This window comes from Orbicella faveolata, unplaced genomic scaffold, assembly GCF_042242905.1.
Source record: "Orbicella faveolata isolate gen_17 unplaced genomic scaffold, um_ofav_v1 contig_46, whole genome shotgun sequence".
NCBI lineage: Eukaryota > Metazoa > Cnidaria > Anthozoa > Scleractinia > Merulinidae > Orbicella > Orbicella faveolata.
In genome coordinates this window covers 3,127,455-3,144,816 of record NW_028301576.1, presented here as the reverse complement: position 1 = coordinate 3,144,816, position 17,362 = coordinate 3,127,455, and the positions used below count along the sequence as shown (strand labels likewise).

The window sequence follows — 17,362 nt, the reverse complement described above, 5'->3', positions numbered from 1 at the left end:
AGACTTGTTTTTAACAACAATAATTATTTAATGCTTAGTCGGGTGTTACATGGTTAAGACCCCTGTAAGGGATAAATCATTGCCTCGAAATTGTCATTCGTATGGATCAAAACTTGGTTTGCAAAAGTCTCACTCTCTACAAGGAGAACGGATTTCACAAACAAACAAACCAAGCAAGCCTAAGAACGTAATTTATAACAGACAGCCGAAGCTGCCGCGGTGTAACAAGCATGTGCGTAATCAATCGCAAACGCCGAAGTCGTCTTCTTTCTGCTATTGCTTCCGTTTAGCATACCTCAACCATCCTCAATATCTTAGCAAGTCTGACCTATCCTTTGCTCATGGCGAAATACGTTAAAGCTTGTCGAGTGATATTAAGTATTTTGACGTGGTTTGATCATGCTATTGACCGATATTGACAGATATTGTACCGTTAAACAAACAAATACTCAATGATGGACAAAGGATAGAGCAAAATATGCCAGCGTTTGTTTAAACCGAATTTAATTTTGGTTTGCTTAGAGTTTTGGCTTACAGTGAAATAAAAACACATTAGCCGCCTGAAAAAAAAAATGCAATAAATGTAATAAATATGCAATAAATATGTTAAATCTAATAAATATTCCTCTTATACCTGGTACGAAGTAAAGTAGTATACTGAAGCTAAAAATGTATTACAATGCTGTTTCTTGCATGTTTTAGACCTCCATAAAATATCTTTTAGAATCAAGACTGCCATTAATTCAACAAAACTTTGCAGTGATATTAGTAAACTAACTTCAATTTCTTAGAATTTTGAGTGACCAATATCATTTTTAATTATTTCCTCAATTAAGTCCTAATTTTCTGAAAACTTCTGCTCGCTCAGCCACCGCAATAAATTTTCTCGTTTAGACTCGTCCTCCTCAAAGCGGCTTTCTTCTTGTTCTATGTGCTCTTGGAAGACTCGTCTTCGTTCGTTAGAAGTTGTATACAACGGTCTCGATGTTTCCCTTGAAATATCGTTAACAGGTTTCGAAATTATTTTTTTCTTAAGCTCAGTTCTATCGAGAAGAAGACTGCTTCTTGGAGAGATATCTGGACGTAACTTTGGAAGTTGAAAAGTCTGTTTATTTTGTGCTTCACTGACTTGACGCTGACTCTTCAGATCAAACATTTGCGAGGCGATAATGTTGTCTTCTGATCGTGATCGGTTGTCAAACGCTAAGGGTTTGAGATGGCTTGTAGTCAAGGGTGTACTCCTGGTGCCATCGCTTCGGTGCATGCGTGCTATGCGGTGGTAATCCCTGTTTTCCCACTGTTGGTCATCATGTTGTATCTCCTCCCTTCTTCTTACCTTAAGCTTCAATTCTTTCCTTTGCATGGCCCTTGCTGCTTGTTAACTTGTTTGGCTTTTTGAAAAATAAGAAAAAAAGCACTAAAAGGTCATTTAATGATATAAAAGGAGTACTTTTGTGCAAATTGATTGTTTTCCTCAACGGTCGTGTTTCATGATCAGTCGCTGTTCTGGCATGAACGAGCTACAAGGATATCAACTCTAAATGTTGACAGAATATAGCACGATTAATCACGGTTCCTAGAAAGTTGAGCCCAATATAATAAATAGCGTTTGTGCGACACAGGTTAAGAACTCGAATAATATAATGGGTGACAAATTACTGCTTAACTTTGGCGCAAAACTTCAACGTTGATTACTAATTTAACATGTGAAGTTACACAATTGCCTCGCCTTGCCTTGCGCGCAAATTGCCTTGGCGCGAAATTTCTTGATACAAATGCAATAAACAAGTCAAAAAATCGATGATTCTTAGCGTAATTTTTCACCCATGATATTAAAAGACAGTCAGTTGATGAAGAGTTAAATTAGGAAATAATTTCACGTACGTTTTGTCAAAATTGTAATAATTTCCTGAGCCTTTTATTTTACATGAGAATGTGTAGGTTAATTTGCACTTTGCCAGCCAGAAAATTTGTATATTACACACAAAGAACTAAACGCCTCACAGAGTAAAGTACGATCATCAATAGATGATCAAAGCTGTAGAATATGACTACTGTCTTGTTTTTAGTATTTTGAACTTTAAGAGATAAACTTTGCACAATATTTTCAATTGACATGACATAGCAGTTTTTAATGCCCCGTGGCTCAAGATAAATGACCGATATTAGCTTTATAAATAAAAACTAATGATAGCTTATTCGCTCATTCATTTTTTTTTAGTCAGTAATTTCAAGTCACACGTTTTGTACAATGATTGTCACATTGGTGATTTTGATTGGGTATATTTGTTCCAAAAGAAATGTTCACGAGTCTAACACGTTTGTAAAGTCACAGTTACGGGTTAAGTCGTTCTTGTACTGGCCTTGGAAAGATAGTATGGGATATCAGCAGTATTGATTCAAGAGTAGCAAACCCATTATCAATGAAAAATCTTGACTTACAAGCTGTCTCTAAACTTTAAACCGCAAATGGCTCCGGCATAGCAAATCAAGGAGTCCATAAAACAAACAGAACATTCAAGACTCATATCGGAAAAGACACCGACGCTAAACGCAGGCGGCCCAATTGTCAACTTGATGCGCTGACTAGCTCAGCCATGTCATCTCAGTAAACTTAGTACAGTTGTTTAAACGTAAATTCAAATGAAGCAGCGTCACAAGAATTACCTAGAGAAAGTATGAGGTCAAAACAAAAACCAAACCTTGTATATGGCTTTTAAACTCGGTGTTCCAGCTTGTAAAGGAGGAATGACTTTAAAGCTAATCAATGTTCTTCACTGTAAAGGATGACGCACGAAAAACTCGTGCCGTTTGAGCTGACGCGTTAGCTAAAACTAACGTAGAAAACGAATCACCGCTTCGTGAAAGCCGCCAATAAGTACCATCAGTCTTAATTAAATTAATACGTATGTTGTTATCGCTATGACAAAGTGTTCCTATGGCTTACTGGCGTTGGCAAGGAAAGGAGAGAGGACATCTCTGGGTATACACGCATGTGTCAGTCACTGGGTTAGGATCGAAAGCGTCTAGATTCTGCAACAATGGGTCTTCTGTAGGCAGTTTCAATTTCACTCCAAAAGTCTAAGACTGGGTGTGTTTTACCAGTTCAATGACTCTTCTCGACGAAGCTTCACGAGATTCAGCAGAGTCAATCGAGATGAACACTGACGCATTTCCGGTCTGTTTGGAATGACCAAACGTCTGGGAAAGGGCTACACCCCCATCATAGCATTAAGGAATCCATCCCCCTCATAATACGTACGTTTCTCGAGGTGTTTCTTGCTAAGGTTTACAAGTAACCCGAGAATAAAAATCACGCTACATCGATATGGATTGAAATAATTTCTGAGAACTAGTTTGTCAGTTTTGAAAGAAAGTGTTGGGTCTGAAAGGAGTCAGACTGCTTCACCGCAAAGTTCTTCAATTCTGACATTCGCCAGCCGCTTCTCGTAGTCACCGTGCTGATGCTTTGGAAACTATTTCTTCTTTCACCCATACAACTGTGGCGTAATTCCTTAAGAAAGAACATGATATTATATTTAGTAAGTTCAGGTCCTGTGCTCGAAATGTGGGCATCCCATACCGCGCTATTGCATCACAGTGTAGTTAACAATTATTGTTTTCTAGTAAGACTTTGCAAAACAGAAGGCATCATGGCTGCTGAAAATAAACAAGATCATGGTAAACAGCAAAATGGTTTCCATAAATTGATACAAAACAAAGAGGTACCATAAAGTAGCAGTTATTTTCCATAGATATTTCGTAAAATGTCTCAATTTGTCATCTTTTGAATTTCCGTCTGTAGGAAATTAAAGGATTTGACTTTCATTCCAGTATCGTTGTTGTCAAGAGCTCTAAGGCTTAGACTTTGTAGTTTTATTTTTAGAAACTGTTGTTTGTTAAATACACGTGCACATCTGCCGAAGGTGCTTCTAATTTAGGCGCGTTGTGTATATTGAACAGTTGGAAGCAACAATGGTGCGCTTAGTCAAAGTGACGTTTTGGTTATAATTTATTTCATTCAGCTGTTTACCTCTTGGGAATCCAAAGCTAATCCTATTGATTCTCTCTTTCATGCAGATCTCTATAAAGAGCGACAATTTTTAAAAAAGGTAAGATTTGGATGAATTTTAAGCTCCAAGCGAATAAGAAAAAGAAAATGAAGGAAAAATTTAACAGGTGCCATGTGCTATAATTAAGCACAAATTCGCATAAAAAGCAAAAAGTATTATTTTCCTTCATTTTCTTCTCTAATCGTTGGAAAACAACTTATTTTAAAGCGGCTTGATAATCTTCGCCGCTTGAAATGTTTAGCGTACCAGCAAGGAAGGCTTCAAGTGTGACAATATTCCGAGCGTATTTGTTTCAAAGCATTAAAAAGAATTGATGCTCACTCATTTTCCGAGTCATCTCAAGGTCAATGCAAAATTCAATATTGGCACCATTTTTAACTTTTTTGTTTAGGATTTGCAGCATAAAATCGGTAAAATTAATATCAAACTACAATAACATTTGCTGGGCGTAAAGTTTATGGATGGTGTATTCCAAGGCCCATTGCCTCGCAAGTTTATTACCAGCGATAGACGAGATACCGATCGGCCTAATGTAAATTCTCGTTTTTAGTGCAAGTATTATACATTTGTGTTAATGGTTGAAGGCAGAACTAAACTGTTACCCCACACAAGCAGCAAGAAGGCATCACTGACCGAAAGCTGACTTTGCCTGGTAGGGCAAGTCAGTGTAACATAATATTTTTTTCGTGCCAAAGTCCTATTTTCATTTTACGAAACGAATTAATAATGCATTAAATGTTTGTTCCCAGGCTGTATCTTTTTCTGGAATAAGCCCGAGAAAGAAAGGATGAGTCCACAGTTTCAACTACTCTATTTTCTTCTGAAACTAATTTGCCTTATTAAAAGCCCAGCAAGGGTATAAGTATGCTGGCTTTCCAGCTGTGAAACAATTCACAATCTTTAACAGTTACGTAAACATCTGATGGCCCAAAAAATAGAAATAGTTACAAGAACTCAACGACATTTGAGTTACTCACTTCGCGATCACGTCATTGGATTCTAAATTGTACGTCTCCGAAAACGCCCAAATAATCACTTGTGATTTTTTTCAAGCCAAACGCACTTTAGTTTAGTTCGTGATTTTAGATTCCGTTAACTCCTGAGTGCTGTGTTTGTCTATTTCACTTTATTGAAGGTCTGATAATCGACTTGTTCAATTTAGGTACCACAAACTCTTCAACAAAAGAACTGTTTTCATATACACGTATGATATCTTGAAAACCAAGTTTACTAACAAAGCCACTGTTTTTCTTTTTCCCTAGGATATGAAAATGACGATGGAAGAAGATCAAACAAAATTCACAAAGCTCTTCGTTGGAGGAATTCCTTATCACTCAGCTGACGAAACACTAAAAGAGTACTTTGAACAGTTTGATGACATTGTGGAAGCGGTAATCATCCGAGAACGAAACAGTCAAAGATCCAAGGGATATGGATTTGTAAGTTATTCTGTCTTTCTTAATAAAATCTGTTTAATGAAATTACTTTCTCGATGCGTCATATGATCTGGTAACCAGTTTTGATGACATGAATCCTAGCTCTGATCCTGAGTCTGATCAGTTCTCGCATGAAAAGCATAACGCAAATTATTGGATTCCATGAGATTTCTCAGAGAATACAAGTGCAACGACGCAAGAAGTAGCATTTAGCAACCAGCCCGCAAGGTGTTCAGCCCCGTGCATGTTCTTTCTAGTTGTATCAATGCTTTCTGCCAACTAAATCTCTTAAACGCAATTTGGATGGCTTCATGTACTGTGCGGCAGACAGTACAGTTTCTGTTCACCTACATGTGACTGATCTTTGCCCTTTTTTATAAGGTTACCATGGCCACAAAGGAAGGCGCCGAGAGAGCCTGCGTGAACAAGAGACCAATCATTGATGGCAGACGGGCCAATGTTGACCTCGCTTACCTCGGTGCGAAGCCCAAAACCACCACTGAGGGTGCCGCCACCGACGGTGCTGCCACCAACGGTACTGCCACCGAGGGTACTGCCACCCCAGAGTGTCCTAGTGCTCCCTCTTCGCCAACGGGCAGACAAGCAAATGTCGACCTGACCAGCCTCGAGGCAAGGCCAAAATCCCGGCAAGATCATACTGCCACTCCAGAATGCTCCAGTGCTTCACCTTTGACAGCGCCTTTTGAGATGGTTAGCGCAACAGACAGTGGTTCAACTCAATGGGCATCTGAAGAGCATTTTCCAAATTACAGCACAGTGCCAAATAAGCACAAGTATGAGTCTAGACATCCCGCTCAGCTAAAACCTACACGAGTCAGCGGCATGCAGGCTGTCATCCCCAATCCGCCCCTCTTGAACACAATGATCTACTACCAAGGAAACATGCCCCCTTATTCACCACCTGGCAACGTGGTCCCTGTTGATCCAAATTTTCTGGATCAAACTACTACGTTTAATTTTGTCACTTTTATGCCGGCGCAAGGCTCTGTGGCTCCTCCAATACAGAATACGAATATCAGTATGCAGTACCTTCCACACTTTGGCCAAGTTCCTCCCCAACCAAGTGCAACAGAGCTGATATCCAGCCCTCGCTTCATCTACTCTGTACCTGTGTGGTACGTTGAACAAGGAGGGGTGCCCTGTGGGCCAGTAAGCTTGGAGCCTCTGTCGAGGTATTCTCGAGCGCCTTTGATTTCTGCTGAGATCGATGGAAACAACAACGGCGGCTTTTCTACTTGCAAAATGTACCCCACTGCATCGTATTATTAACATCATGACGTTTCTTTTTTTTTATTTATGTCTAGCTTTCTCTGAAGTTAGCGCTTAAAGGAACATTGAGTAGATATCTCCAAAACGTGAAACGTAGTAAGAGTTACTAAAAATTAAGATAGGCACTGAATAAGCTTAATGGCGATAAAGATACGTTTTGCAGAAGAAACCGTCGGAATTTCAACCAGCAATAGATCAATACAACGGAGAGCATGAGCATTTTTCGTCTCTGCAAATAAATCAGAAAATCGTAGCTGAAAGTGCCTTTCCCAATACAAGTCGCTGCATCATTATAAATGTTTTAACATGGATAGTCAGTATTTTAGGAACTCGTGGTAGATAACAGAGCTAACTGGACCATCAAAATTGACCTTGCTCAATCCGAGCAGTTCAGCCTTTCGCTATTTAATCAGTTTAAAAATAACTTACGTTTTTAGCCAATGGTGCATCATGATCACCAAGACCGTTTCTTCTTAATTTATTAACACAATTCAGGAAACATTCTATAAACTTCAAATGCCAAACCATCATATTGTAACACACTAAACTCGTCATTCTAAAATGGGAGAAGCCATGTCTCTTATCTGCTTTGCGTTGGTTCCAGGAAATAATTGGTAGACAAGAAACTATAGTCTCTATGTAAAAATAATTTTAAGTTCCAGCATTCAAATTTCTGGCCTTAAGAGATGCTGCAAATCGATATGTGTATATTAAGGTAAATTATAATTAAGATTAGTGATAATCAAAAATTAAATCATAGTTGCCAGTATTATTAACTGGATTCAGTTTTAGCCGGCGCCAGTTATTTACTAAGTGAAACATGGTAAAGATGCCTTATACTTCCGAGGACGACTTATCATTCGAGAAAAAAGGCTTGTGTAGGTTCGCCACTATTAAATGCCCTGTGGTTTACATGCACTCAGTAAGTTTTATACGACTTATACATTGTTATGCAATGTTTCGTTTTCCAGTTGTTTTTGTAGTTTTGTAGAAGCAGTTTGACTCGCAAAACCGATCTGTAAATTAGTTTCGTAGAATAATAAAATTAAGTTAATTCTAAGTATTGTACACATCCATTCTCACGTTTGCACCAGTATGTTACGCAAGAATAAGCTTATAATTAAAGATTAAATGGATATTTTCAGATTGAACCAGTCCTACATTTATTAAAGGTTTTGTGTTCATTGCAGGATTTTTAAAACTCAGTCGAAAAGTTACCAGGAGCTGCAGGAATCCGAGGCTCCTAAATGCAGTATCGCTTAATATACACCGTTTTTAGTCATAAGGAAGTTAGATACCCTCAAAGTGACATTGTAACATGAAATATCAAACTCATATGTGCATCAAATCAATGATTAGTGCTTATGCGCCCTCTGATTGGCCGCTCAAACTCCAGATAACTTCTACCGTATTTACCTTGTATAAATAATAATCTCGAGCACTGTACGAACCACGACTAACACATAGTAAAGCGGATCCCTTTCTTTTGATGTTAAAGAAACCAGGGAGACTTCGTCCCAATGGATTAGTATATGCCAATTAAGAAAAGTTGATCGTCGTCTTGAGTATATACTCGTCCAGTTATGCTGGCCTTTGACCGAAGCCTTTGTTGTCTGTCTTTACTGAAATATGCAAAACTACTACAAGTAATCTTGATGGCACTTCGAATCACGTGAATCAAAAATTGGACACTTTTATTAGAGTTAATGCAATTAATTGGTCAGGGACAGTTGCTAATACTATTGTCACGAAAGGCATGGATTAACTCTTTTATCGCTGATATTTTTTTTATGTTTAGACAAATAGTTGCAGAATAAATAGTTATTAGGTTAGAGATCATCAAGGCTTACCTCAAATGACTCTGATAACTCTTGTCCGCGCTTTGTTTGTTGTTATTGGTGATGCTGCAGTTTTTTTGTCGGGCTCGCAAGCCACAGTTAGCTTCGAAATTACCAATTCAAAGATGTCGTTATCACCAGAAACTTACGTGGAGTGTCTTTTATAAGGTCGGCTTTGAGTGGTGAGTACGTGATTTTGTGACGTAATGCTTCACGGTACTGACGTCATCGATAGCTACACAATGCATCTGCCGGTAATTGCACAATTCAGCTTTACATGGCTGTAAAGAGTATCTGAAACTCGCTGAGATCTGACAAGAATCCCGTTCAATTAGCAATCTTCTTCCGTTTAACTGGAGACACCAATCACACTATTGTCTTCATCAAACGTTAAATACTTTTAGTTTAATATTGTCGGCGGTTGTCTTGAGAGTGAGTTCTCTAGATAGGTTTTCAACAATGCACTTCAACTCATAAGCAAAAGGAAATAATGCAGCTAATATTACATATCGTTATTTGCATGTTTTCAAACAACTTGAGCCGATATTTTCATCAAAATGTAGAATCATCCAAAGCTGAATCGTTTGTCAGCCCAACACCGCTTTACAGACGTACAGTCGGAAAACTTGAACAGCTTATAACTAACAGTATGGTGATGGTTTGATTCCTTTCAGGACTTGAACTGATCTTCTGCTGTCTCACTCTGCACTTGCCAATACCTCACCTTGCACCAAATGTTCCTGAATAACTTTGAAAAGAATGTATGACAATCAGGCCACCAGAGAAGGAACTTTTCGAGTGGGTGTTATATCTTTAAGTTAAGGGTAAAACACTCATGCGGTTTTCCTACTTCTCAATATTGTCATGGGAAAGAAACAATAATGACAAATGCTGGAAAACATTTTTTAAACAAGTTTGTATATCCGTCTGCGGTTTACCGTGCTGTAACAGAAGATAACTATGTCAAAAGCATCAGATACGAGTTTCAGCGAGAGCCTCGAAAATTCTAATTTATTTGTTTTTAATGTCGTTTGGTTTCTTTTTATAGTACTGACGGTCAAACGAGGGTCACCATAACTACGACTTAGTTTTTTATTGTTGACTTCCGTCGATTGAAATGTCTCGCGCCACACAGCCTCTATACGTGAACCAAATCAATGACTCAGATGAATTTCCTTCAGTGAGGGATAACACCTGAAAGGTCAGCTTCTTCGTCAATAACATGTCTTTTTTTTTCTATTCGGTTCACTTTCAGAGAACACTGTGATTTCTTTCCTCTACTGATTTTTTATCCATTATACTTTTGAATTTACTTTTTCGCAGGCTACTGAGTGTTACTGATTTTAATGGCTAACAAGTGTCGCGGCGTGGATTGATTGCATTATATTCGAATGAAGACTCCAGACGTTAGCGGCGAGCTTTGCAGAGAAAGGCATGGAAAGCTCCGGAAGGCCTTAAAAAAAGGGAACAAAAAACTCATCATGCCGACCAAGTTTATTCCGAATGTACTTTGGAACGGTCGACAACTACTCAAAAACTGAAACGGAAAGAAAAAAATTATAACTGTTGCGTTTCTTGGACCGTCGAACTTTCACCCCCGATTTCCTTCACGTAAACTGGGCATGACGTCACTGGAGTGAGCGAACGCGGCAGAGCGTGGAAGATGCTACACTTCGACAAGCTCGTGAAAAATATCACGGACGAGTAAGTGTAAAGAGGCTAGGCAGTGTCAGTATAAGCTTATCCCAGTTGGAAAGTGCGCTGTTTGAGTCGATTAGAACGTACTGAGCAGGAAGTCAATTGCTCCTTTGTGCGGAGTAAATTCTAGCATGGTATTGATCTAGTTTCCTGAATAATTGGGGTATCATATATATGGAAATGTCTTAGGATTTATCTGATTAGTGAAAAACATTGTTTAAAGCAATGATATCGAGCCACCGAGTGTGCGTTGAGATTTGTGGCTAAATGACAAATTCCTTCTCGTTTACTGCTCCAATGAACTGCACTTACTGGTTCATCGTGCATTTACAATAATTAAATTCATTTTAATCCGTTTTATTTCTTTTATTTTGTTTTCCTGTATCTTCTTTGTGACAATCAGGCGGCCACTCTTACTTCAACAGCTACAGCCTATGCTTAGTCATTAGATGGTTCATCACATAAGAAAAAAAAGCTCTGACACAAAATGTTAACCGTCAGGTGGTTAGAAAGATTTATTGCTGTCATTAACTGCGGATAGAATAAATTAACTATTAACAATGGTTGAGCATTCACGTGGGTTTGCACCTTTAGAACTCCAAGGCGTCTGCCTGAATCACGTTAAACCTTTTAAAGATACCATTTAATACAAACAAAAGCTTCTTTGTTGAAATCAATAAAATAATCATGATAAAAAAGCAGAAATGTACCTACTTACGTACTTCTATTGAAAAAGAAATTCTAAATATATGAACAATACATATGCAAAGTTCCGATCACGGCTTCGCACACACGACAAAGGAAAAAGCTAAACGGATTTTCGAAAAAACAATGTTAGGATAAAAATGTCACCTCTCGAAATTTGTAAGAAGTGTCAGTTATTTTAGGAAATTATAAGTTGTCATGTCGCATGTTTTACGGCCGGATTCGCCGCCAGTAGGTAGCGGTGACGTGCACCCTGACGTCATGGCTGTTGTTTTGTTCTCTTTGGGTTAAATCCACTCGGAGCACTAAACAGCATGCAAAGATTGATTTCATTGCACAGTTACAAAATCACAGAGAAAATGTCAGCCGAGTTTATCTAAACAAGACACAGAAATGAACGAAGTGAAACGGAAAGTGACGTCGAAATACTTCGAGCAAGAAATTTGGAACAATTTGTCGAAGCAAAATTCTTTTGAAGATCGGCGACTGAATTTGAAATACCATAAACTGGAAAAGGACGAGTCTATTACAGTTAGATCATGGAATCAGGAACAGCTGGTCATGCTGAGGAGGAATAAAAAGCTGCACAGCCTCATGGACATGAATTACTCAAGATACCTCACTCTGCCAACGTTAACCCCAGCCCCGCGCTCCCGCTCAACAACTGATTATACTCGAGGAAATACTGGATTAGGGTTGCCATCTGATGTACGATCACGGCCTCGTTCACATTCAGATCATTCGAAAAGAGACAGGCCATCGACGAAGCAGCCGAAAAGACAAGAGGAGGTCAGTTTTCCAGCCGTTTCCACCACATTGAATGTACGGAGCTCACATTCTGCTAATTCACAGCGTTCAAGCTTATCAGATAGCGAAATAACAAAACAAAATAGAACGAGTTGGACTCGACCATCCACCCAGCTTCATAAGAGAGATAACATCACGCCTCGGCTGTGACTAGTTTCACCAAACTTTAAAATTAGGGATCATTAGTTCACTCGTGGAAAACATTGCTTCGTCTTAGTAAAGAAATGATAAAAGCTGATAAAACTCACGGATTAATAACATTCCAATCAAGTTGTCGATGCACTCAGCCATTCAATGGAAAGTGGTTCAACCCGCAAATCAAGTTGAGATGTTGGACCTCGATAAACAAAGCGAGATAGATTCAACTTGTTTATTTAATTTCAACGAGACGAAAAAATAACAGATATTTTAAAACACACATTTTGTTACGGCTCCAATGAAAACTAATAATTATGACAATAATTAATCCTATGTAATCTTCTTAATTTAACAATGAAAACACAAACTACAGATATTTTCACGAGACAAACATGAATTAAAGCTACTGTTTTGATGGAAAAACAGCTCGATCGATCGCATTAGAGTTTTTCTTACTTTGATAAAAAAATCATTCCCGGTGTGTGAGCTGTAAATAGTGTCCCCAATAAGTTTTTTTAAGCTAAATACTATTGACACTTTAATAAATAAAGTCTTTCATTCATTCATTCATTCATTCATTCATTCATTCATTCATTCTTTCTTTCTTTCATTCATTCATTCATTCATTCATTCAGCTGATGGTTTCTATTCAAGCAACAGAGCACTTTTTCCGCGTTTACATAGCCTCATCTAAACACGAGGAGGGTTGGGAGAATTCTCACAGCCCCGCGAGTGTTTAGATGAGGTTATGTAAACACGGAAAAAGTGCTCTACTGCTTTTATAAAATAATTCTCAAAATTAGCGCGAATCTAAAACGTCACAACCGCGTTTACATACTCTCATTGACCAATGAGAGTGCACGTAGTAGCTCAGTTTTTATAAAACTACAGGTTCATGAACTATTCATTACATAGTTTTGTCTGTTTAAAATTTTCAAATCAACAATTCTTGTGCTCGTACTAGGATGGTTATATCAACGGCTCTCGATTACTTTTCAACAGCTCTGTTGGACCACCATTTATTATCTTAGTTTCCCTGACAACAGCAGGGCGGATCCTGAACTTGAGCTAACGGAGGGAAGGGCGGTTTTGTTTGCTTGCCCTGCCGGCTTTTCTTCCTTCTGCGATTTTTTTTTACCCAAAATAGGGGGGCCGGGTCCCCTGGGCCCCTACCCTAGGTCCACCACTGAACAGTGCTGTCTCGGGTCAATCTATGACTCACTGAAACAATCGACCAAAAATGTTACAATATTGATATTTCAACTCATTGATTATTAAATTACTAAATATCAAACTTACAAGGTCTAAATATCGGTTAAGAGACACATAGACAGACAGTCAGGCAGATAGACGGACATCCAAGTCCGTCACAATTCGGTCATTCATTCTTAATAAGGCCTGCAGCAATGAGCGGCACCCTCCTCTTCCATTGCCTTTCTCTCTGGCAACATGTAGACTAACTCATCTTCTCAAAGGAAAGCACCGGCCTAACAAGGCTAATGATGCTTATTGTTACGAAGCACGCACTTACGTTTAATTTAGCAGATGTCGTTTGCCGTCCATTTCCCATACATTGGCATATAACAGTGGAAGGTTCTCGAAATAATCCATCTTTTAAAGTTGTTTGATTTAGTAGAAATGTTAAACTACCGGTAGATATCTTAGACAAAACAATTACAGCGGTACACTCATGCAAAACGCATCACTTATAGTTGGTCATAAAACTTCTTATTTCACCTGAGATTCCTGACGACTTCTTTTTTAATGCGCTAAAAATTTGCGGGAGCTGACGTGTTTCTCGACAGGAAATAACTCATCACTAAATTCTTAGCAATAAAACCTCTGAGGGCAAACAACCTAGAAGTTGAAGCAGCTCAGTTGTTAAAGCAGCTTGATCAAATATGGCTTCATCTCAAGTACTTGCAGGGTTCCATACTCTGACAGACGTGATCGGTCTTCCTGGAGATTTGCTAGTAATAGTAACAATCGTCTTGGAAAGACGATTTCACGCCCTGCGGCACATTCTCCTCGCCAGCCTCGCAGTGGCCGATTTTTTATGTTAAATTCTTGTAAACGCATTTCGCATTGTCAGCACAGCACAGAAAATATGATTGCACGGTCAAACAATGTGTTATCTTCATGCATGCCTTTTGGTTTTTGTACTTCTATCTCAACACGGTTCTTCATCTGGTAGCCGTGTCCTATGATCGATACAACGCCATAGTGAGATCGCCTTTGACCTACAATGGCACCATTACCATGTCCGAGGTGGTGATCACGGTTTTCATTTGGATAGCCCCGATACCTTTTACCGTCAACCCCGGCTCCTTGACTGAGGAGTTTAAGATACTTTTATAACTCAGAAGCATTCGTCTGTGTGCAAACGTGGTCAGCAGAGCAGAGAGAGCCAGCCATTCCATATGCCGTTACAATCTTCTCCATTCTTGCACACTTCTTGCTCGTCGTTTTGATGAACTGGTCGGTTTTGAACACGGCGAACCATTTGCAGGCAGACATACCCATGCTGACTCCGGACACCAGTTACAAGAGAGAGCAAGGAGAATTCGTGAACGTAAGGCATCTATCCGGCGATGTTTGTATGATCATTGGGGGATTCGTGCTGTGCTATCTCCCCATTTGGATAACTAGCCTTTGCAATGCATTTCTCAAGTCGCAAAAGCTTCCAGCCGTGGTCATTCAAATCACAGGGTGTCTCTTCTTTCTGAGTTCGCTGGTTGTGCAACCCAGTCATCTATTCCATTCTAAAAAGAGGCTTTCGGACCCTTTCGAGAAGGTGTCAAGAATGTGTTTAGGCGGATTGGAGTTGGTGGAGGTGCTAACCACATCAAGCAGACTTCAGTTCGTGGTCGGGTTCAGCCCAGGCAGCATGATTTGCACGAATAAGTGTAAGCTTTGGCCGAGTAATCACAGAAGCAGCGCGTCTGTGAAGGACAAAATCAGCACGAACCTCCCAACGCCAAGATGGACGATATTACAAGAGCATGTTAACTGAACACAAAAATAAACTGGCTACGTTTTTTTCCGAATTAATCGGATTGGTGTCATTTTTGTCGTCTGAAACTCAAATAGAGCTGTCCTATGGAAAGTAACGTTGCTTATAGCTAGTTGGTTTCTTGTGCTGCACATATTGCGAAAGCCGTTTCTAAACAGAGGACATAAGGATTTTGCACTCAGATTTTAATTGTTAATCGTTTAAGTTTTCTTAAATTATTGAATTGAACGTTATCTATAGCTGCAACAAAACAAAAATGAAGGCATGTTTCAATTCTGTATAATGTAAGGCTTTGAATGACAACATTGTTTTAGGTTTCTGTCTGACTTTCGTTTTTTGTAAAACTTGGTTCAGTAAGGTTAAAACATTTCAACATTACACATAGCAATTAGAATCGAATTTCTCTTAAACTAATTTCGCTACAGTTCTCTGAAGTCTATTTTCAGTCATTGAAGCAGCACTATTTTAAGACCGTGATTTTATTGAGATACCCCTGCATATAGCTCTTACTCTTTTAACAGAACACTTCAGTTAGGCGGTGAATCTTAAAGTTCAATTAATGAGGGGACTCGAAAAAAAAAACTGAACGTAAACTTTCAAAAGGAAACCCGCTGTACTACGATAAAAAGCGTAGAAATGTACGAGGATGATTTAATGTCAATGTTCGCATCGAAAAATTGAAAGAAACTGACTGCACCTTGAAGATCTCTCAATTCGAATCCATTTTTTGTCAACTTTTAAACAAACTGACAACTTCAGCTTTCTGGCGTTAAAAATAATCTTGTAAATCCTGTGTCTTAAATCGTTTCATATGAACGTGATCATTTATTACTGTAGAACTTCGCCTTGTCTTGCTCCTAAATCCCAAGTTAAGACTTTAGATGTGACGAGTTCAGAATGAATTTGTCTTTAGATTCTCTTAGCCAGTCCCCCACCCTGAATTGCTCATATGCGTTTTTATTCCTTCCAATTTAAATGGTCACCGTCACTGAACAAACAATATAATGCTACAAATCAACTCTACGTCTTGCAATCAATCTGATCTGAACAAGCTGAGAGAATTCTTGCACTCATTAGCTGAGAGAGTATAGAGAATATTAAACGAACAGATGACACAAAAATCGACATTTTGAGGGGGCATCATAATCCAAGAATCAAAGAGAGCGCAAAATCGCGTCTACTTGACAGGCATTTAATAACTATTTCTTGTTTTTCATTTTATTTACACCCGAAAGCATAATTGACCTCTTATGATAGGCACGAAGAATTTGCTAGCGAATTAGGACGAAATCCTGATGTGGAGTGGCGCGCTCAAATGTTTTTCTGCTAGCGGCCAACGAATTCCAAGAAAATACCTAATTGGCTTTTTACAACTCAACGGTTTCAGATTCCAGTCACGGCAATTTTTCTAGTTCTTCTAGTGGGGGTTCCTTTCTTCAACAACGGCTGGTAATCAAGCCTTCAGTGTAAAAGATTTCTGCACAAAAAGTTATATTCTTCGTGTTTGTTTTCTTTCAGGGGCACGCAGTTCCCCAGGAGCATTTACGTTGACTACCCTAACTCCATTCCTGAAAATCTGAAGCGACAACTGTCTCCCACGTCACGCATCGCCGTGCATGATAACTGCACTTTGCCATGCAGCCGGGTTGAGTCAAATTTCGCGAGGAAACTAAGAGAGCCCTGCGGCAATGGAAATTCCACAAAAAGAAAGATACTCGAAAATAGAAAAACACCGAAGAGAGTAATATTTAAGAATAAAAGAACAAGGATGGCTAAAGATGGAGAAGATTACACTAAAACGGCCGTTTACAAACGAAGAACTTGAAAATTTAGGCTAAACTTTTCAAGATGCTCAAACCGTGACGAAGCTCCTTTAAAATGATAATGAATATTATTATGAAAAGTAATAATTATGCAATGCTACTCGAGGAAACTGAAAAAGAGATAAATTCTGTCCGTTAAAAAGGGTCGTGTGAAAACTCCCGTAGGTACTCTTTCTAAAAATATATAGATATGTTTAAGTGTTGACTCATTGGCTTTGACTGGTATACGGAAGCTCCGGGTGTTGAGCTTCTGTTTTGGAATAACTTTCCATCGATTTACGTCATTTTCTGACTTTCTGAGAACATAGAAAGATGTTGACCTAATGGTGTCATGTTATTAAATTATGTTATAACCAACGAAAAATATTTAATCTTGTAGTGAAAGCCGAGGGCTATCTCTTAAACGCCAAACTACCCTAAGGTCTTACAGTGGAACCTCGATTAAACTAACCTCTGTATAACGAAGTCCTCGGTATAACGAATGATATTCTTCGCCCCAGTAATAGTAAGATATATGGAAAAGATCCCCGATATAACGAGA

At 38.9% G+C, this 17,362-nt stretch overlaps 2 protein-coding genes and 1 long non-coding RNA gene across 8 annotated transcripts in view; 2 read left to right on the top strand and 1 right to left on the bottom strand.

Moving 5' to 3' along the window:
• The window catches only part of LOC110044004 (uncharacterized), a 28,586-nt gene extending 20,636 nt beyond the window's left edge, over nucleotides 1-7,950 (top strand). For 4 of the 6 annotated variants that reach the window (XM_089278065.1, XM_089278066.1, XM_089278067.1 and 1 more), the window contains exons 2-4: nucleotides 4,081-4,112; nucleotides 5,336-5,512; nucleotides 5,891-7,950. In XM_089278065.1, coding sequence (XP_089134191.1) covers nucleotides 5,339-5,512; nucleotides 5,891-6,799 — 1,083 coding nt within the window. In that variant the 5' untranslated portion in view covers nucleotides 4,081-4,112; nucleotides 5,336-5,338 and the 3' untranslated portion in view covers nucleotides 6,800-7,950. Of the gene's footprint in view, nucleotides 1-3,775; nucleotides 4,113-5,182; nucleotides 5,513-5,890 lie in introns of those variants that run through there. The other 2 variants (XM_020749513.2, XM_020749512.2) reach the window with 2 other exon arrangements.
• The window catches only part of LOC149097979 (uncharacterized), a 25,534-nt gene continuing 8,176 nt past the window's right edge, over nucleotides 5-17,362 (bottom strand). The window contains exons 2-3 of the long non-coding RNA XR_016203774.1: nucleotides 8,650-9,385; nucleotides 5-1,391 (exon numbers count right to left, since the gene is read on the bottom strand). This is a non-coding gene — a long non-coding RNA (uncharacterized LOC149097979). The remainder of the gene's footprint in view (nucleotides 1,392-8,649; nucleotides 9,386-17,362) is intronic.
• LOC149097980 (uncharacterized) lies at nucleotides 10,227-17,026 on the top strand. The gene is made up of 2 exons (XM_089278071.1): nucleotides 10,227-10,341; nucleotides 16,517-17,026. Exons 1-2 carry the CDS (start codon nucleotides 10,301-10,303, stop codon nucleotides 16,821-16,823), a joined length of 348 nt encoding a protein of 115 aa, XP_089134197.1. The 5' UTR covers nucleotides 10,227-10,300; the 3' UTR covers nucleotides 16,824-17,026.

Excerpts from the sequence above, each read along its gene's own strand:
- LOC149097980 (XM_089278071.1), top strand. The coding sequence starts at position 10,301 with ATGCTACACTTCGACAAGCTCGTGAAAAATATCACGGACGA. Across the intron at positions 10,342-16,516 it reads GTGAAAAATATCACGGACGA|GGGCACGCAGTTCCCCAGGA; the intron begins GTAAGTGTAAAG and ends GTTTTCTTTCAG.